At 39.2% G+C, this 23008-nt stretch overlaps 1 protein-coding gene across 1 annotated transcript in view; it reads right to left on the bottom strand.

Moving 5' to 3' along the window:
• Positions 1-6152: 6152 nt before the first annotated feature.
• The window catches only part of PRPF38A (pre-mRNA processing factor 38A), a 36284-nt gene continuing 19428 nt past the window's right edge, over positions 6153-23008 (bottom strand). The window contains exons 6-10 of the mRNA XM_053693468.1: positions 10359-10468; positions 9378-9404; positions 8407-8504; positions 7963-8011; positions 6153-6352 (exon numbers count right to left, since the gene is read on the bottom strand). Coding sequence (XP_053549443.1) covers positions 6310-6352; positions 7963-8011; positions 8407-8504; positions 9378-9404; positions 10359-10468 — 327 coding nt within the window. The 3' untranslated portion in view covers positions 6153-6309. The remainder of the gene's footprint in view (positions 6353-7962; positions 8012-8406; positions 8505-9377; positions 9405-10358; positions 10469-23008) is intronic.

The following is a 23008-nucleotide window of genomic DNA, read 5'->3' on the forward strand; positions in this document are numbered from 1 at the left end:
TAGCAAAAAAAGGGGCATCAAGCTCCGTTCGGAGCTTGATAAATAGACCCCTATGCCTTGGTCGTGAAGATTACTAAAGTATCCTCTCTGCAACAAACTTCTTGTAATACTTTGTACACACTTTGTAGACAAGCCCTGATGAAGCCAATTTGGTGAAACGATCGTAGGCAAATTTCCTTTCAAGATCCCTGGAGCAAGTGTTATCCACATATCCTTTTACCTTTACTGGAAAACAAAGAATCTTTGCTCAAATCATCACTGAACTGGGACACAACTGTTGCTGAATCACAGTAAGCTTATGTGGCTATCAGGTTATAGTTACCAGCTTTATTTGGTCTGGTTATTGCATGGTAGTATTGGCAGTTTAGTGCTGGTGTTCCAGAAGCTCTCTGGCTGCTCAGCTGTTCAGTTTGGCGGTTGTATACTGCTAGCTTTTCAGCGTAAGTAGCAGAGCCTTACTTTACGCTCTCCTTACTTAATGGATTGTGAGCATGGTTTAAATCTAGACCTGTTTTTATATGCCCATAAAGAGTGAAGATTGAGCAGTGCTTAAAGGACCATGAAACCCACAGTTTTTCTTTCATGATTTAGAAAGATAATGCATTTTTAAACATCTTTCTAATTTACTTCTATTATCTAATTTGTTTTATTCTCTTGATATTCTTTGCTGAAAAGCATATCCAGATATGCTCAGTAGCTGCTGATTGGTTGCTGCACATAGAAGCCTCATGTGATTGGCTCACCCATGTGCATTGCTTTTTCTTCAAATAAGGATATCTAAAAAATGAAGCAAAATAAATAATAGAAGTAAATTGTAATGTTGTTTAAATTAGTATGTTCTATCTGAATCATGAAAGAAAGATTTTGGGTTTAGTGTCCCTTTAATTACAAGTAGAAACGATACCAGGATTACAATTGTTTTTTGTCACTATTTCCTTTATCACTACTGGGGGAAAAGGACATTAATAAAAGACTTTTTGTTTCTCATGGGACTTAACACAGCATTCAGGAAAACAATACTTCAGTGTGATAATCTGTTTATGGACATTTTTTGGGAACACTTATTTACAGGGTTCTCTTTGTTTAATTCCTAAGTTCACTGCTATTTATATATATAATTTATTGTATGTAAGTTCACATGCACTATTTATTTTATAGTGCAATAAACCAATCACTTTGACACTAGTATCATGTGTGTTGATGTTTTGCTCCACCAGTATGGATGGTCATAGCAATATATGGGCATTGTTTTTCTCTATTTAAGGTTTGAAACAAGAGTGCTATTTTCTTTTTTTATTTAATATTTTATAAATTTACTAGAGCACCGGTCTTTTATGACTTTTTGCCTGCCTACACTATACTTGTGCCCGTTTTTTTGTTATTTACTAATACTTTGTACACAGCTGTTTTCAGTTGCTAATCATTGTAGCTGGCTATATTTATATCATCTTTCATAGGTAATTGATTCTGAAGGGGAGGGGGCGGGGGAATTGTTGCACTTCAGCACCTCACAGCAGAGCCTGGATTAATACCTAAAGTTGCCTTTTTTTCTAGATGATTTATTTTCAGTCGGTGTTGTGTCTTGTTACAGCCCCAGCAAAACCCAAAGTGATCGAAACACTAAATACTCTGGCCCCATATGTTCTTTATACACTACAGAAGCCAGGAGAGATGTACCCTTCTGCAGTTCCTGTATTGAACCACTCATTGGGGTTAATGTGTTCCATGTTGAGCGCCTGATGATGTTTGCAGGGGGTTCAGACAAGAAACTGCAAATCAATGCAAATTTCGCTAACAAAAAGACAGTGTTAAGTCATCTACTCCAGCAATAAGTCTGAATTGGCTCCTTTAAATAAAGCAAGCAGTGGGGAGGAGTTTGGCTTTTGAAAAAGAACTGCAGAAAAAAAAATGCTAATGCAATATAAAAAAAAATAAAACATTTTTACCTAATATGTTCATCTGCACAACTGCAAAAAAGCTTGTGATTACAGGATGTTTACGCCCACTTTAATATGGATCAGTGAAGATTGTCCCTAGGGCTGATCCTAGTGCATTGTGTAGTCCTATAGATGAAAAAATGGAGACCATTCTCAATAGAACCTTCCTGATAATGGGCATTTTATTCCTTTTTGATGGTGCCCTCTATTTTTAGGCATCAAATTATTGATTAGCTGACCAAAAGAAAGGTATTCTATTAGGCCTACAATAGTATACTCTTCAGGATATAATGATAAATAACTATTTTACAGTCTCTTTTCTAACTTAACTTTTGCCAGTCTAAAATAACAGTTTTGAAGGTAGATAATATTCCAGGAGTGCGCTCTGGCTGCTTTGCCATTGGGAAGATGCTGGCTCAAAGGCCGATTTTAATTTTTTTGAGGATACTATGTTGATTGGACAAAAATCCAGACTCCAGGGGCTCCATTACATATGCGGCATCGCCTGCAGAAGCCAGCGCCGCAGTTTTTTACACTGTATATCACATATACAGTGCCGCATATAAATGCGGCACGTATATTTCACCCGTCGGCTGCAATTTTTACTTCCATAAGCTAACATAGAACCGTGTCGCAAATCGGTAACACATATTCAGTGCAAGGATTTACGCGGCGAAAAAGTAGATATTTTACTCCATTTTCACCTCGCCACCCATATGCAGGCGCAGCAAGCCTTGCGCTGAGTATGTGAGCACCGTAACTGCCTGAAAATATTAACTAACACCTAACGCGCAATATCTACCTCCTGAAAATAACACCTAACACATGTGCAATACCCCATCGCAATAACTAAGAAAGTATATTAACCCCTAATCTGCCATTAACCCACATCGGAACTAATAATAAAAGTATTAACCCCTAAATTGACAACCCCCCCACAACATGCCTAAACTATTAACCCGTAATCCGCCACACACATCGCAAACTATCTATTAAAACTATTAACCCCTAATCCGCCAAACCCCCACAACGCAATAATCCTAATAAATCTATTAACCCCTAAACCGCCAAACCCCACAACACAAATAACTAATCACTAAGCCCCCTAACCTAACACCCCCTAAATTAACCCCATTTAGGGGTTAATAGATTTATTAGCATTATTGCGTTGTGTGGGTTTGGTGGATTAGGGGTTAATAGTTTTATTAGGTAGGTTGCGATGTTGGGGATGGCAGATTTAGGGGTTAATACTTTTATTAGGTAGATCGTGCTTATGTGAATGGCAGATTAGGGGTTAATAGTTTAATTAGGCTTATTGTGTTGTTGTGGGTTGTCGGTTTAGGGTTAATACATTTATTATTAGTTGCAATGTGGGTTTGATGGCGGATATAGGGGTTTTTATGTGTCAGGTTTATTTTTGGGAGCAGGTTAGACTTTTACGGGAGATTTGATATTTTTTTTTATTTTCTTAGGCGCCGGTAGTTTCTAAAGTGCTGTAAGTCACTGGCAACTCCAGAAATTTGTATTTACGCTGCCGGCAGGGATTATTGTATACCCTGATGTGCAAGGTGAAATTACGGGCGGTGCGGGTTTCAGCGCTTGCGCCGTATATGTAATCTCGCCCCTGGGAAGAAAAAACATTTATTTCACAAAATAGAAGCAGAAGCTTCTTTTGGCAGCATCACTAATCTAATCCAGCTTCAAGATATATTTTACAACCAGAAATAGATTTTGAATCCAAAGTTGACCATCTCAAATGCAAAGAGGAAAAGATGGAGATAAATATGTAACCAAAGCCCACTTGGCATCAGTTTGTGCCTACACAGGCGTTGGCATTAAGCCTATCATTATTTCTGGAGGTCTAGATAGCTATGGTTAGATACACATAGACACTGTGTGTATTCATATAAGGATATTTGATCACATACAAGTGTATTATTCTGAATAACAATTTTTTTTCCAGGTCCCCAACACAATTCCTGTGCAACAAATGATCCTCCACGATATTAATGTATTGCTTCTTAGTCATCTTGTCAGTTCTTCCTCAAGAATAAAATGAGTTTCTGTCACTGACTATTCTAGTTCTCCAGTCATACAACAAATATGGCAAAACACAAATCCAAGATGGAGTCACTGTTGTCAGCATCACTACCCCCTCTCCCTTTGAACTCTTCCAGGCAGTATGCCTTTGGCATCTCACATTAAACAAATATTGTTTTCTTCGTGCTGTTACCTTAGCCAGGTAAGTAGCTGAGCTGTATGTGCTTTTCTTTCACTGTCCTAATTAATTTATCCTCAAAATAGATTATCAGCTTGTGCCTGAATTTACATCATCAGATAAAAATTTGGGAAAAAGGTTCTGGTCTAAGCAGGGAACAGACGTTTACGAGACACACTGTTCTCAACAGCATTTATAGAATTAGGACAGTCATTTTATAATACAGGTAATATTCCTTATATAATCTTACAACCCAGAAAGCTTTATAGAAGCAGGTCTATGTACCTGTATTACCCTCTCTGTTAGTCTGGTCAAGGGAAAAAATCAATTTGATTTTGTCCCTCTCTATGGGATATTGCATAAAATCTTTCTTTGTATCTGCCTACTGCCCTAGTGACGTTCCATGGTACAACTTAAGAACTAGTCAGGGAATGCAGAGTGTGAAGTGGGCATGGCCTAACTAGTTTCATAGGGCAGCTCCCCACTTCATCACGGAAGTTGCCTTCTACAGCCTGTGCCAGACAGACCTGGTACTGGTTGTATACATGCTACAGATTTTTATCACTGAGGATAATGCCACCTCGAGTGAAAGATCCGGCAGCACCAGCATATGGGAATTTCCCACAAATGCATATACGTATATTCTGTGAATTCTTGCACATGCTCAGTAGGAGCTGCTGACTCAAAAAGTATAAATATAAAAAGATTGTGCACATTTATTAATGGCAGAAATTGGAAAGTTGTTTAAAATTGCATTCTCTATTTGAATCATAAAAGTTTAATTTTGACTTAAGTGTCCCTTTAACAAACCTCATACGCCTTTAAAGGGACAGTATGCACCAATTTTCATATAACTACTATAAAGAATAATATGCAGAGATACTGATACAAAAATTCGCTATAAAACCATTAAAAACTTACTTAGAAGCTCCCAGTTTAGCTCTGTTGAAAAGGTTAGCTGGAACACCAACTGAAATTGGTTGTATAGCAAAGAGTGCAGACACTCTCTCCCCCCCCCCTGCATTTGAAAAGACTCTTCACACAAACAGGAGCAAGCTGGAGTAGGTATACATCAGTATACTTCTAAAATTTTGGGCTTCGTTAGGAGTCTGAAAATCAGCACAATGTTCTTTAAAAATAAGCAAAACTATACATTTAAAAAAAAAAAAAATGTATAAGCTATGTAAATAGATCATCTACAAAACATTTATGCAAATAAAAATCTAGTGTATAATGTCCCTTTAAGTTGTTTTTGGCGAGTGCGAGTCTTTATGTTCATTAAAGGGCTACTAAACCCAATTTTTTTCTCACGATTCAGATAGAGCACGCAATTTTAAGCAACTTTCTAAAAGGCATCTAAGCTAAGGAGCCAGCCAATTTTTGGTTCAGCACTCTGGACAGCATGTATCCACCAATCAGCAAAGACAACCCAGGTTGTGAACCAAAAATGGGCCGGCTTCTAAACTTACATTCTTGCTTTTCAAATAAAGATAGTAAGAGAATGAAGAAAAATTAATAGGAGAAAATTAGAAAGTTAAAATTGCCTGCTCTATCTGAATGATTAAAGATACAATTTGGGTTTAGTGTCTCTTTAAAGTGCAGTGTGTTTTCTCCTTACAGGACTACTGCGCTTCAGTCTGTTCTTGCTTGTCTTTGTTAGTTTTTTACTTTGCACCAGCATTTTGAGGTGTACGTACAGCAGCAGAGACTCTTTCATATACACACGGGACATTGAAGATTTTATAGCACCACATTGAATGTAGGGATTTTAAGAGACATATCCTTTTATTCCTATACGGGATATTTTCTTGCAATTTTTGTTTTAATAAGTTCCAAGTCGGGCCTCTGTAAAGAAGAAAGTTGTGGCTATAACAGCCAAGCATTTTTTTTTTTTTTAAAGGCAGCTAGCACAATTGTAGTTATCTTATCCAATGACAAACAGGAACAGATCCTAAACAAAATCTACTCCTGCAGCAGTCAATAAAATGTAAAGGAAATTACTATCAATTAATGTTTTATTAAAAATTCTATTCCAATTGAAATGACTAAAAGAAAAAAACTTCACTTCAACACAGCGTCTGGTGATGAAAGAGACATTCTGGACAATTTATATACAAAAACATTCCCAGCGGGTGACCTCTGTATCAGTCTGTTCTACTCATTCCCTCTACGGCTCTTTTTGTGACTCTTCTTCGATCTGAAAGAAAAAGTGCATCAGTATAATCAGCACTTTTATCTTTAGTTGTATTCACATTTCCTATCATTTAATTCTGCAAACTGCCCCAGAGAGAGAGCAGTGATCCAGTGAATTTAGAACCATCACCCTGCAGCATGCTCTACACAACGATTAGTTTATACGCTCATTTATATTTGTCTCTAACGGGCCAATGCAAAGGACATGTGTGTCAAGGGGTGCGTTTCAGGACTGTAAAATAATTGAAAGTGCACTAGCAAAGTCAGTTTTTAATTAATTTAAATATTTATGGTGTAAAGAGAGATTTTGTAATGATGTGTTTAATTGCATCATTGTTCTCCCTAGGACTTAATGGGCACACTACCCAGTTTATTTTACTGACCACCCAGCAAAAATGTAAGCCAAGATTATTAAGTTAAAATTAGCTAACATTAACCCCTTGAGTGCTAATGGCGGCTCTGAGCAGTCGCAGGGTTTTCCCACTCTGGTGCTAATGACGGCTCAGAGCCGTCACTAGCACTCTCCCAACTTGAGAGAGATCTGGGGGCTCCCACCCGCTCCTACCCCGGCGATCGGTGCTGGATAATGAAAGGCATCGCCGGGGCTTCCGTTTTGCGTGGTTACGTCACGCGCAATAAACGTGATGACGTCACAGCGCAACTTTATTTAACATTAACAATGTTAAATATAGGAGCAGGGGCCATGCTGCTTAGAAGCCTGTATCTCAGCAGCTACAGACCCCCAAGACCCAACGTAGGAAAGGTAATCCTTGGGGATCTGAAATAAATAAAATAAAAAGTTAAAAAAAATTTTTTTAAAAAATATTATATAAAAAACCCTTTAAGAAAACCTTAGCACCCAGGTGGGAAAGTGCTTAGCACTCAAAGGGTTAAATCAAACTATGTTAATTTGTGCTATCCAAAAGCACAAATTAACAGTTTGATTTAATGTTAGCTGATTTTAGCTTAAATTTGTGCTGGTAGGGAAGGTCACTTTTTTTGTGTGCTGGCAAATCCTAAATGCTAGGATTTCCCATCACTTTAAAGGGATAGGGAAGTCAAAATTAAAACTTGCAGGATTCAGATAGAGAATGTCATTTTAAGACACTTTTAAATTCACTTCTATTTTCAAATGTGCTTCGTTCTCTTGATATCTCTTGTTGAAAAAGAATACGCACATATCCTACACTAGTGGGAGCTGGCTGCTGATTGGTGCCTGCACACATTTGTCTCTTGTGAGTGGCTAACTAGATGTGCAATGCTGTTTCTTCATCAAAGGATAACAAGAGAATGAAGCAAATTTGATAATAAAAGTAAATTGGAAAGATGTCAAAAAATAAAATGTTGGAGTTTTCTGTCCCTTTAAGTAACATTTATACATAACATGCTATCATATTTCCCCCACCCAGCTACTTCATAATGCCACCTGGCTGGTAGCATTTCATGTGTAGTCTGATATATAGTATGCATATATACACATACATCCTGTTAATGCCCCTTTAAGCCTTTTAAAAAATGCTCTACACAAAATCCAAAGTTTCAGTTTCATAAAATCTAGAGCAGACAGATTTTACACATTACTTAACACCAACTGGCTGTGCAGCTGCAACTCACCTCTCAGGGGTCTTGGAATGACTTCTGTGCCTGTGACTTCTATGATGTCCTGTGTTTGGGAAGACCAAAAAAATAAATTATTGCTTTTTCATACAAAATATAAGTCTATTGCTCTTACATCTTATTTAGCCCCATGAATAAACACAGGACTCCCGATAAAATTCTCTTTTTCAATAATAAGTTCAAATAACAAAACAGATACTAGAAAAAATATACAACGGGACATGATGAAATCATCATTCCATTATATCATGAAATAAGTTTTCCCACTCAAAACTATACTCAAGAGACCGATGAGTTAGCACTACCTGTCAACGTGTTTAATCATCCATAGAAATTTTACACAGGTGAATGCATGTTTGTATTAGAATTTTGTGTTCCTTGTCTAAAAACAGATTAAGGTTTATATAGCAAACAAAACACAATATATCTAAAATATAATACCTGGAGACTTTGACTTGGATCTGTGCCGTCTGTCCCGTGATCGGCTGCGATGCCGCCTTGGGCTTTTGCTTCTATGACGTTCCCGACGAGGAGATGGGCTGTGGAGAATTTAAAAAAAAAAAAACACGGCTTAGAGAAATATGGTTGTATTATAGCAAGGCTGAAGTCAATGACCCTCAGTTCATGCGTCAGAATACAATAGTGGGTGAGGGTATACAGAGGTGACAAGGAGAACAGATCACTAGTATATACAGATAGAAACAGTGTATCAATGTTCCCTTAAACCTAATCTAAAATACTAAATTTCTGTTTCATCTATAGCTTGGAACAGTTTTTAAATTTTGAACTATTATTTGGCGATTTGAAGATCTTGGTTTCTTTTTTTATTTCCTGGAGGATCCTCAGAGAGATACCAATATGAGAATATATTGCGTTTACAAAAGTCATGGACATTAGGACCTTCACACGAACAACCAGTGTCACCCAACTTTTTTTTTTTTATTCCACCTCTTTCTGGAAGAGAACATTTTGTTGCGATGGAAGATCTCAAAACCATAAATTGTTTCCAGTTGAAATAATAACAATCACAAGAGACCATTTTGACTAGGATGAAGTAATGTTTAAACTGAAGGTGATCTAGTAGCACAGACTTCAGATAAGGGTGGATCCTTGCTATTGATCCTCAACAACAATTCAGTATACTAAGACACATGTCTTTGAAGTCCAATAGCTTGGAGTAAAATAACTACGTTGTAACCTCTACAGATCAGGACACTCCTATATGGTACTTTATACCCCAATGATCATGTATTCAGCACTATACAAATATTGTGGCATGTTACAAATAAAAGACAATATACAAGAAATATTCATGGAAACACCCATTAGGACAACTGTCGCTTTTGTTTTGTCACTTTCCACATAAATACTGGGATACTCTGTACAACTGTGTGTGGCTTTTAGATACAAACCTCCTTCTCTTTGGAGAGCGGCTGCGTCTGTGAGAAAAAAGAAAGAAAATAAAAGTCAGTACGTGTGAAACATATTGCTTAGCCAAAGTACAGATAATTCAATTTTGATGACAATTGAATAACAAAAGGCTGTGATAAATGGAAAGAACAAATACTCCTCCTCAAAGGACGGAGCCGCTGCCTCCCACAGTTTCTCCCAAGGAACTATTAGCAAATTTAGTTTTCGAATAGAGGGGGGCACTGGCTCTGAGGGTATCTCCTGATGTAGAATCAATCAATTACATATACATCCAGATGGCACTGGGAATAAAAAACTTCAATAGTATATGTATATACACTCAATATAAATAAGTGCAGTATACTCGCTGAGTCAATCTCCAGTATCAGCGATGTCACAAAACGACAGAAACCTTTCTTCATAAGAACATAGGTTTATTAGCTCTACGCGTTTTAACAAACCGGTCTTTATCAAGAGCAAGTTAAAAAGGCAAAAGTATGCAAGCTTTTTAACTTGCTATTGGTAAAGAAGACTGGTTGAAAAGCGTAGATCTAATAAACCTATGTTCTTATGAAGAAAGGTTTCTTTGTCATTTTGTGACATTGCTGATACTGAGATTTGACTAAGTGAGTATACTGCACTTATTTATATTGAGTGTATACACATATACCATTGGAGTTATTTATTCCCTGTGCCATCAGGATTTATATTGAGTTGATTGATTGATCCTACATCAGGAGATACCCTCAGAGCCAGCGCCCCTCTATATGTAGTATTACCTTTCTATTCATACATGCAGCTCAGAATTAGAGGTTACAGAAAATTGAAGAACCTGGGTTTGGGGGAGACAACGAGACTCAATACCTCACAGCACTGAGCAGACCTGGCTTGCAGTTTATCGTACAAAGCTATGATATCACACAGGGACATAGCTGACACTTATTGATAGAGTAACATTTAGCATTGTGTCTACAGTACTTCACCTTCTTGGGGAGCGGCTCCGGCTACGTCTATATCGAGGCGATGGAGACCTGCGTGGTCTGTCCAAGTCTCTGTAACTTCGTCTGTGATGGTCAGGAGAAGGTTCTCTCCCCTGGAAAAAAAACAAAACAGAAAAAAACAGACCAATGTCAATGCTGCTTGTTCAGACAGCGATAAACTTATACTAAGCCTGGCATTACTATAAAGTGTGTCGCAATATAGAAAATATTAAATAAGTGCTGTACAGGTTCCCATACTTATCCCACAGATAGATATATACTGTATATCTATATCGGATAAGGCTATCCTGAGAATTAAAGGAACACAAAAAACATTTTCTTTCACGATTCAGAGAGCATACAGTCTGTAAGAAGTTTCCATCTTACTTTTATTATCAAATTCACTTTGTTCTTTGGTACCTTATGGTTTGTTCATACCTAGGTAAGTAGCATGAATGCAGTGTAGTGCTAGGACTTTTAGCGACACAGGCAAAGACACACTCCAACAAAGGAGAGAATGACTTAAAAAAAGGTCAACCCTGCATAGAGTAACCGACTCCCAATCTTCCCTCTAGGATAATGGTGCCAGCCCAAGGCTAGTCAAAGACCAAAGACATGAGTTCCAGACTTCCGGAAGAGAAAGGAAGGTCAACTAAGGAACAAAGCCCCCGGTTAGACCGCTGACCGTTATTACAAACAGTATGCTACCCTGAGTCAGGATAGACATTGTGCTAGGGTAAAAAAAAACTACACGGCTGTCTTCTCTAAAAACAAGGAACACTTCCCAAGGGAAGAAGGGCCTCAGGCCCTCAGCATGCGATGTGATGGTCTAAGCCCGTTTTAAGATTGCTTTAGTTAATACTCCAATGAGATTATAGAGAAATATTTTATAAAAGCAGCTTCCCTTTGCCCCAACATTGAGATGCATGTGAATAAGTCCCGCCTTGTATGCCTAACTACTGCTCGTCTTTGCGGATTCACAGGATGTTGTTTTACGGCACTTGGTTTCCTGTATACTTGCCTCTTATCCTCTATTCAATCATTTTTGCTGCACATATCTTAGCTATGAGACTAAATATCACTGCTGACACATTATAGCCCATAGCCCAGCAACCTCCTTGTATCACAGGTCAGGACTACAATTCTTTTATACTACAGCTGTAAAATTAGTTTATAATAACGTTACAGGCTGGTTGCTATCTGGCAATAGATATAAGATGTACAGCATATCGGCTTTGACAGTGCGGGAACAAATTAGTCATGCACCTAGGTTTCCTCAGGATAGGATAAGTGCAAGTCGATGTGTGACTGTGCTCCAAGAGTGCGATACAAGTTAGCCATAATAATATGCAATTCATTTTATAATTTAATTCATACAGTGTGCCACACATCGACTTGCACTTATCCTATCCTGAGGAAACCTAGGTGCGCGACTAATTCGTTCCCGCACTGTCAAAGCCGATCAGAAAATAAAAGCTATGCCTGGTCCCACTCCATTTACAGACAAATAATATGTACAGTTTACCTTTTATTGAGTGCAGTGAAATGTGCAGCAAAAATGATTGAATAGAGAATAAGAGGCAACAGGATTAAAGGGACAGTCAACCCAAAAATCATTTTTGCTGCACATTTCACTGCACTCAATAAAAGGTAAACTGTACATATTATTTTTCTGTAAATGGAGAGGAACCAGGCATAGCTTTTATTTTCTGATCGGCTTTGACAGTGTGGGAACGTATTAGTCACGCACCTAGGTTTCCTCAGGATAGGATAAGTGCAAGTCGATCTGTGACTGTGCTCCAAGAGTGTGATACAAGTTAGCCATAATAATATGCATCACACATCGACTTGCACTTATCCTATCCTGAGGAAACCTAGGTGCGTGACTAATTCGTTCCCGCACTGTCAAAGCCGATCAGAAAATAAAAGCTATGCCTGGTTCCTCTCCATTTACAGATAAATAATATGTACAGTATGAATTAAATTATAAAATGAATTGCATATTTTTATGGCTAACTTGTATCGCACTCTTGGAGCACAGTCACACATTGACTTGCACTTAACCTATCCTGAGGAAACCTAGCTGCGTGACTAATTTGTTCCCGCACTGTCAAAGCCGATATGCTGTACATCTTATATCTATTGCCAGATAGCAACCAGCCTGTAACGTTATTATAAACTAATTTTACAGCTGTAGTATAAAAGAATTGTAGTCCTGACCTGTGATACAAGGAGGTTGCTGGGCTATGGGCTATAATGTGTCAGCAGTGATATTTAGTCTCATAGCTAAGATATGTGCAGCAAAAATGATTGAATAGAGGATAAGAGGCAAGTATACGGGAAACAAAGTGCCGTAAAACAACATCCTGTGAATCCGCAAAGACGAGCAGTAGTTAGGCATACAAGGCGGGACTTATTCACATGCATCTCAATGTTGGGGCAAAGGGAAGCTGCTTTTATAAAATATTTCTCTATAATCTTATTGGAGTATTAACTAAAGCAATCTTAAAACGGGCTCAGACACTGCCTCTCATTCTCTGTAACACACAGCGCACAGCATGGATGAGAGGCAGTGAGTGCCGGGTATGAACAGCTAGAGAGCTGAAATTGCAGGAGTGCGCATGGACGAGAGGAAAGGATCCTGTACTAGTGCAAGCTTTTGGGAGACGTCTGAGAAGGAGGAGTCAGGCGTCCATTTCAAAACGGCCAGATGAGATCTAGTAAGTGTTTTCTGCCAAAGTTTATTTAGATGAAAATTTGGCTACAGTTTACTGTAAAGATCGTTATTTAACTAATCTAAATAAGTTACAGTAATTTTTGGGTTGACTGTCCCTTTAAGCCTTTGGCTGGGGTGTCTTTGCCTCCTCCTGGTGGCCTGGTTCTGTATTTCCCAAAAGTAATGAATGCAGCTGTGGACTCTTCCCTTTTAAGAAGAAAAAAAAAACATAATTTATGCTTACCTGATAAATTCCTTTCTTCTGTAGTGTGATCAGTCCACGGGTCATCATTACTTCTGGGATATTACTCCTCCCCAACAGGAAGTGCAAGAGGATTCACCCAGCAGAGCTGCATATAGCTCCTCCCCTCTACGTCACTCCCAGTCATTCGACCAAGGACCAACGAGAAAGGAAAAGCCAAGGGTGAAGTGGTGACTGGAGTATAAATTAAAAAATATTTACCTGCCTTAAAAACAGGGCGGGCCGTGGACTGATCACACTACAGAAGAAAGGAATTTATCAGGTAAGCATAAATTATGTTTTCTTCTGTTAAGTGTGATCAGTCCACGGGTCATCATTACTTCTGGGATACCAATACCAAAGCAAAAGTACACGGATGACGGGAGGGATAGGCAGGCTCTTTATACAGAAGGAACCACTGCCTGAAGAACCTTTCTCCCAAAAATAGCCTCCGATGAAGCAAAAGTGTCAAATTTGTAAAATTTGGAAAAAGTATGAAGCGAAGACCAAGTTGCAGCCTTGCAAATCTGTTCAACAGAGGCCTCATTCTTGAAGGCCCAAGTGGAAGCCACAGCTCTAGTAGAATGAGCTGTAATTCTTTCAGGAGGCTGCTGTCCAGCAGTCTCATAAGCTAAACGAATTATGCTACGAAGCCAAAAAGAAAGAGAGGTAGCGGAAGCTTTTTGACCTCTCCTCTGCCCAGAGTAAATGACAAACAGAGAAGACGTTTGTCGAAATTCCTTAGTTGCCTGTAAGTAAAATTTTAGAGCACGGACTACATCCAGGTTGTGCAGTAGACGTTCCTTCTTTGAAGAAGGATTTGGGCATAAAGAAGGAACAACAATCTCTTGATTGATATTCCTGTTAGTAACTACCTTAGGTAAGAACCCAGGTTTAGTACGCAGGACTACCTTATCCGAATGAAAAATCAAATAAGGAGAATCACAATGTAAGGCTGATAATTCAGAGACTCTTCGAGCCGAGGAAATAGCCATTAAAAATAGAACTTTCCAAGATAACTTTATATCAATGGAATGAAGGGGTTCAAACGGAACGCCCTGTAAAACATTAAGAACAAGGTTTAAACTCCATGGTGGAGCAACAGTTTTAAACACAGGCTTAATTCTGGCCAAAGCCTGACAAAAAGCCTGGACGTCAGGAACTTCTGACAGACGTTTGTGTAACAGAATGGACAGAGCTGAGATCTGTCCCTTTAATGAACTAGCAGATAAACCCTTTTCTAAACCTTCTTGTAGAAAAGACAATATCCTAGGAATCCTAACCTTACTCCAAGAGTAACCTTTGGATTCACATCAATATAGGTATTTACGCCATATCTTATGGTAAATCTTTCTGGTAACAGGTTTCCTAGCCTGTATTAAGGTATCAATAACTGACTCAGAAAATCCACGTCTTGATAAAATCAAGCGTTCAATTTCCAAGCAGTCAGCTTCAGAGAAGTTAGATTTTGATGTTTGAAGGGACCCTGTATCAGAAGGTCCTGTTTCAGAGGTAGAGACCAAGGTGGACAGGATGACATGTCCACCAGGTCTGCATACCAAGTCCTGCGTGGCCACGCAGGTGCTATTAGAATCACTGATGCTCTCTCTTGTTTGATTCTGGCAATCAATCGAGGAAGCAACGGGAAGGGTGGAAACACGTAAGCCATCCTGAAGTCCCAAGGTGCTGTCAGAGCATCTATCAGGACTGCTCCTGGATCCCTGGATCTGGACCCGTAACGAGGAAGCTTGGCGTTCTGTCGAGACGCCATGAGATCTATCTCTGGTTTGCCCCAACGTCGAAGTATTTGGGCAAAGACCTCCGGATGAAGTTCCCACTCCCCCGGATGAAAAGTCTGACGACTTAAGAAATCCGCCTCCCAGTTCTCCACTCCCGGGATGTGGATTGCTGACAGGTGGCAAGAGTGAGACTCTGCCCAGCAAATTATCTTTGATACTTCCATCATAGCTAGGGAGCTTCTTGTCCCTCCCTGATGGTTGATGTAAGCTACAGTCGTGATGTTGTCCGACTGAAACCTGATGAACCCCCGAGTTGTCAACTGGGGCCAAGCCAGGAGGGCATTGAGAACTGCTCTCAATTCCAGAATGTTTATTGGCAGGAGACTCTCCTCCTGACTCCATTGTCCCTGAGCCTTCAGAGAATTCCAGACGGCACCCCAACCTAGAAGGCTGGCGTCTGTTGTTACAATTGTCCAGTCTGGTCTGCTGAATGGCATCCCCCTGGACAGATGTGGCCGAGAAAGCCACCATAGAAGAGAATTTCTGGTCTCTTGATCCAGATTCAGAGAAGGGGATAAGTCTGAGTAATCCCCATTCCACTGACTTAGCATGCACAGTTGCAGTGGTCTGAGGTGTAAGCGTGCAAAGGGTACTACGTCCATTGCCGCTACCATTAAGCCGATTACCTCCATGCATTGAGCCACTGACGGGTGTTGAATGGAATGAAGGGTGCGGCAAGCACTTTGAAGTCTTGTTAGCCTGTCCTCTGTCAGGTAAATCTTCATTTCTACAGAATCTATAAGAGTCCCCAGGAAGGGAACTCTTGTGAGTGGAACGAGTGAACTTTTCTTTTCGTTCACCTTCCATCCATGTGACCTTAGAAATGCCAGCACTAACTCTGTATGAGACTTGGCAGTTTGAAAGCTTGAAGCTTGTATCAGAATGTCGTCTAGGTATGGAGCTACCGAGATTCCCCGCAGTCTTAGTACCGCCAGAAGAGCACCCAGAACCTTTGTGAAGATTCTTGGAGCTGTAGCCAATCCGAATGGAAGAGCCACAAACTGGTAATGCCTGTCTAGGAAGGCAAACCTTAGGTACCGATAATGATCTTTGTGAATCGGTATGTGAAGGTAAGCATCTTTTAAATCTACAGTGGTCATGTATTGACCCTCTTGGATCATAGGTAAAATTGTCCGAATAGTTCCATCTTGAACGATGGAACTCTTAGGAATTTGTTTAGGATCTTTAAGTCCAGGATTGGTCTGAAAGTTCCCTCTTTTTTGGGAACCACAAACAGATTTGAGTAAAACCCCTGTCCCTGTTCCGATCGTGGAACTGGATGGATTACTCCCATTAACAAGAGCTCTTGTACGCAGCGTAGAAACGCCTCTTTCTTTGTCTGGATTGTTGACAATCTTGACAGATGAAATCTCTCTCTTGGAGGAGAGTATTTGAAGTCCAGAAGGTATCCCTGAGATATTATCTCTAGCGCCCAGGGATCCTGAACATCTCTTGCCCAAGCCTGGGCGAAGAGAGAAAGTCTGCCCCCCACTAGGTCCGATCCCGGATCGGGGGCCCTCAATTCATGCTGTTTTAGGGGCAGCAGCAGGTTTCCTAGTCTGCTTGCCCTTGTTCCAGGACTGGTTAGGTTTCCAGCCTTGTCTGTAGCGAGCAACAGCTCCTTCCTGTTTTGGTGCAGAGGAAGTTGATGCTGCTCCTGCTTTGAAATTACGAAAGGAACGAAAATTAGACTGTCTAGTCTTGGCTTTGGCTTTGTCCTGAGGCAGGGCATGGCCTTTACCTCCTGTAATGTCAGCGATAATCTCTTTCAACCCGGGCCCGAATAAGGTCTGCCCTTTGAAAGGTATATTAAGCAATTTAGACTTAGAAGTAACATCAGCTGACCAGGATTTTAGCCACAGCGCCCTGCGTGCCTGAATGGCGAATCCTGAATTCTTCGCCGTAAGTTTAGTAAGATGTACTACGTCCTCCGAAATGAATGAATTAGCTAGTTTAAGGACTCTAAGCCTGTCCGTAATGTCGTCCAGAGTAGCTGAACCAATGTTCTCTTCCAGAGACTCAATCCAGAATGCCGCTGCAGCCGTGATCGGCGCAATGCATGCAAGGGGTTGCAATATAAAACCTTGTTGAACAAACATTTTCTTAAGGTAACCCTCTAACTTTTTATCCATTGGATCTGAAAAAGCACAGCTATCCTCCACCGGGATAGTGGTACGCTTAGCTAAGGTAGAAACTGCTCCCTCCACCTTAGGGACCGTTTGCCATAAGTCCCTTGTGGTGGCGTCTATTGGAAACATTTTTCTAAATATCGGAGGTGGTGAGAAAGGCACACCGGGTCTATCCCACTCCTTAGTAACAATTTCAGTAAGTCTCTTAGGTATAGGAAAAACCTCAGTACTCGTCGGTACCGCAAAATATTTATCCAACCTACACATTTTCTCTGGTATTGCAACTGTGTTACAATCATTCAGAGCCGCTAACACCTCCCCTAGTAATACACGGAGGTTTTCCAGTTTAAATTTAAAATTTGAAATATCTGAATCCAGTCTGTTTGGATCAGAACCGTCACCCACAGAATGAAGTTCTCCGTCCTCATGTTCTGCCACCTGTGACGCAGTGTCTGACATGGCCCTAATATTATCAGCGCACTCTGTTCTCACCCCAAAGTGATCACGCTTACCTCTTAGTTCTGGTAATTTAGCCAAAACCTCAGTCATAACAGTAGCCATATCCTGTAATGTGATTTGTAATGGCCGCCCAGATGTACTCGGTGCTACAATATCACGCACCTCCCTCTGAGCGGGAGATGTAGGTACTGACACGTGAGGCGAGTTAGTCGGCATAACTCTCCCCTCGTTGTTTGGTGAAATTTGTTCAATTTGTACAGATTGACTTTTATTTAAAGTAGCATCAATACAGTTAGTACATAAATTTCTATTGGGCTCCACTTTGGCATTGCAACAAATGACACAGGTATCATCCTCTGAATCAGACATGTTTAACACACTAGCAAATAAACTTGCAACTTGGAAATACAATTCAATTAGAATAATATTAAAACGTACTGTGCCTTTAAGAAGCACAGAAGATCTATGACAGTTGAAAATTAATAAGTTGAAACAGTTATAGCCTCAATCCTTGTAAACAACACAACTTTAGCAAAGGTTTAATCCCATTAGCAAAGATAACAAATTCTGAAAGCAGGAAACAAATTACAGAATAAACGTTTTTTATCTCAGTCCAAACTATAATTCTCACAGCTCTGCTGAGAGAAATTACCTCCCTCAAAATAAGTTTTGAAGACCCCTGAGCTCTGTAGAGATGAACCGGATCATGCAGGGAATACAATGAGTTGCTGACTGAAATATTTGATGCATAGTAAAAGCGCCAAAAAACGGCCCCTCCCCCTCACACACAGCAGTGAGGGAGAACAGAAACTGTCAGAAAAACAGATTAAGCAACTGCCAAGTGGAAAAATAGTGCCCAAACATTTATTCACACAGTACCTCAGCAAATGAAAACGATTTTACATTCCAGCAAAAACGTTAAACATAATCCCTAGTTATTAAACAGCTTTATGTATTTCTTACAGTGTAATTCTAGTGAAGTACCATTCCCCAGAATACTGAAGTGTAAAGTATACATACATGACATTATATCGGTATGGCAGGATTTTCTCATCAATTCCATTGTCAGAAAATAAAAACTGCTACATACCTCTATGCAGATTCATCTGCCCGCTGTCCCCTGATCTGAAGTTTACCTCACTCCTCAGATGGCCGAGAACAGCAATATGATCTTAACTACTCCGGCTAAAATCATAGCAAAACTCTGGTAGATTCTTCTTCAAACTCTGCCAGAGAGGTAATAACACACTCCGGTGCTATTTTAAAATAACAAACTTTTGATTGAAGATATAAAACTAAGTATAATCACCATAGTCCTCTCACACATCCTATCTAGTCGTTGGGTGCAAGAGAATGACTGGGAGTGACGTAGAGGGGAGGAGCTATATGCAGCTCTGCTGGGTGAATCCTCTTGCACTTCCTGTTGGGGAGGAGTAATATCCCAGAAGTAATGATGACCCGTGGACTGATCACACTTAACAGAAGAAATATATATTTTATCACATCAAATTCCTGACCATTAATCTGATTTATTATTATAACTTTAATAGCTATAAGTGGTGTCTCTGCATAATGAATCAAACAGTGGTGACAATTATTATTATTATTATCGGTTATTTGTAGAACGCGAACAGATTCCGCAGCGCTATAAACAAATGCGGAGTACAACAAAACAATTATAGTGATCAAATGGGTAGAGGTCCCTGCCAAGAGTTGCACTGTTGTAGTCAGCTCTTAAGAAGGTAATCTACGAACAGCTGGACTCTTAGGCTCACATGCTAAGGGGGTTCAGGGGATAGCGATGGAGGAGAGGAACTGGTATAAAGAAAGGTTAGCATAGGTTGTATGCATCCCTGTAGAGTCTTTAGGGAGCGCTTGAAGCTTTCAAAACTAGGGGAGAGTCTTATGGAGCAAGGCAGAGAGTTCCACAAGATGGGAGCCAGTCCGGAGAAGTCCTGTAAACGGGAGTGTGATGAGGTAACGAGAGGAGGAGAGCAGGAGGTCATGAGCAGAGCCAAGAGGACAGGAGGGAGAGTATCTGGAGACAAGGTCTGAGATATAGGGGGGGGGGAGCAGTGCAGTTGAGGGCTTTGTATGTCAGAGTAAGAATTTTGTGTTTAATCCTAGAGGCAAGAGGTAGCCAGTGAAGGGATTGGCAGAGAGGTCCAGCAGATGAAGAGCGACGTGTAAGGAAGATGAGCCTGGCAGAGGCCTTCATTATGGATTGTAAAGGAGCTAGGCGGCAGGTGGGGAGACCAGAGAGGACAGAGTTGCAGTAATCGAGGCGGGAAAGGATGAGAAAGTGGATTATAATCTTAGTTGTGTATAGTGTAAAGAAAAGTCTCATTTTAGAGATTTGAGAACAAAAAGAGAGGAACCAATGGCACTACTGGAACATCAATGAGCACTGCTGCCCTATCAAAAGGATACTCAGGTATAATAACCTGAACTTAGGGGTTGGTGCTGTGTATTGGAGAAAGTACATTAACTAGGTTTGAGGGGAGAAATCACTCACCTCAACAAGAATACACATATAGCACTCCTGAGTGCTCTCACATAGATACTTTTGTGCGATATATTCATTCACAATAGACTACTGTCCATGATATGGCTAATTATTAGCAAATGAGTCCAGATAGATAGAAGTGAAAGACTGTACATTAAAATTTAACTTTTATTCTTGTTATGTTAAAAATGTATACACACATATGTATCACCCTGAACAAGCAAGGTGATTTCTCTCTACCACCTAGGATAAGAAGCAGAGAGACTCCTCAAATTTGTGGTTGCAGGCTCACTCTTGCAAACCTAAACTACAAGTTCTCAGAAGCTGTGAATGCATCTTGATACATTTTCCCATAAGTATACATTTTTTAAGCCCTACAAGAGATCACTTTAAAGTGATGGTACATTTTTCACAATTGAGCATTAAATTTGTATTCCCCAAGTATTGATAACACAATTCGCCCATATAAGTTTTAAATTACAATCTTTTTATGCAACACAAATTTCTATTTTCCTTTATGAGTCGCAATGATCATTGCTACTCCCCATTAATCACTTCCTTGAATTCTCTTCATCCCGGGGACAAAGGTGAAACACCCCTCTCCACGTCACAGCACTGGCATAACAACCTTCGTTCCGCTCTCTACTCATGCGTTAGAAGAGTTATGCTGAGATTCCTGAGCTAGGGCATGCGCAGAAGTCAGGAAGGGCGTATTTTGTTAGGGGTGTGTCGCCGAGTGGCCTGTTCTGTCATTTGATAAAAAAAAAAAAAACATGTGACCACTCGAAAACAATGATGGACGATCTATGGGAGGAAGCTGGATATCAAAAATGTAAAATCAAAATCTTCAATATATATGTAATTACAAGGAATATGCGGATATCGTGAATGAAAGTCACATTGTTTTATTACTTAAATTATGATCGCTAACTCGAGGTAGGCATACTTTACCATCATTTAACACCCAGTGGAATAATGGCACGTTTTTACAACATATTTTTGAAAAGTGTCACTATATAGTGATAATGCAAGGCATCTATACACTAATAAACACAACACTGCACTGTATGATAATGCAAGGCATCTATACACTAATAAACACAACACTGCACAATATGATAATACAAGGCATCTATACACTAATAAACACAACACTCTGCACTATATGATAATACAAGGCATCTATACACTAATAAACACAAAACGGCACTATATAATAATACAAAAGCATCTATACACTAATAAACACAACACTCTGCACTATATGATAATACAAGGCATCTATACACTAACACAATACTGCACTATATGATAATACAAGGCATCTATACACTAATAAACACAACACTGCACTATATAATAACACAAAGCATATATACACACACTAATAAACAGCACTATATGATAATACAAGGCATCTATACACTAATAAACACAACACTCTGCACTATATGATAATACAAGGCATCTATACACTAATAAACACAATGCACTGCACTATATGATAATGCAAGGCATCTATACACTAATAAACATCACTCTGCACTATATGATAATACAAGGCATCTATACACTAATAAACACAACACTCTGCACTATATGATAATACAAGGCATCTATACACTAATAAACACAACACTCTGCACTATATGATAATACAAGGCATCTATACACTAATAAACACAACACTCTGCACTATATGATAATACAAGGCATCTATACACTAACACAATACTGCACTATATGATAATACAAGGCATCTATACACTAATAAACACAACACTGCATTATATAATAACACAAAGCATATATACACACACTAATAAACAGCACTATATGATAATACAAGGCATCTATACACTAATAAACACAACACTCTGCACTATATGATAATATAAGGCATCTATACACTAACAAACACAACACTCTGCACTATATGATAATACAAGGCATCTATACACTAATAAACACAACACTCTGCACTATATGATAATACAAGGCATCTATACACTAATAAACACAACACTCTGCACTATATGATAATACAAGGCATCTATACACTAATAAACACAACACTGCACTATATAATAATACAAAGCATATATACACTAATAAACAGCACTATATGATAATACAAGGCATCTATACACTAATAAATACAACACTCTGCACTGTATGATAATACAAGGCATCTATACACTAATAAACACAACACTCTGCACTATATGATAATACAAGGCATCTATACACTAATAAATACAACACTCTGCACTGTATGATAATACAAGGCATCTATACACTAATAAACACAACACTCTGCACTATATGATAATACAAGGCATCTATACTATAATAAACACAACACTGCACTACATAATAATACAAAGCATATATACACTAATAAACAGCACTATATGATAATACAAGGCATCTATACACTAATAAACACAACACTATATAATAATACAAGGCATTTATACCCTAAAAAGCATCACTATGCACTATATAATACAAGGCATCTATACACTAATAAACACAGCACTCTGCACTGTATGATAATACAAGGCATCTATACACTAATAAACACAGCACTCTGCACTGTATGATAATACAAGGCATCTATACACTAATAAACACAACACACTGCACTATGATAATACAAGGCATCTATACACTAATGAACACAACACACTGCACTATGATAATACAAGGCATCTATACACTAATAAACAACACTGCACTATATAATAATACAAAGCATATATACACACACTAATAAACAGCACTATATGATAATACAAGG

The sequence above is a fragment of the Bombina bombina genome, chromosome 10 (assembly GCF_027579735.1).
Source record: "Bombina bombina isolate aBomBom1 chromosome 10, aBomBom1.pri, whole genome shotgun sequence".
NCBI classification, from domain to species: Eukaryota; Metazoa; Chordata; class Amphibia; order Anura; family Bombinatoridae; genus Bombina; species Bombina bombina.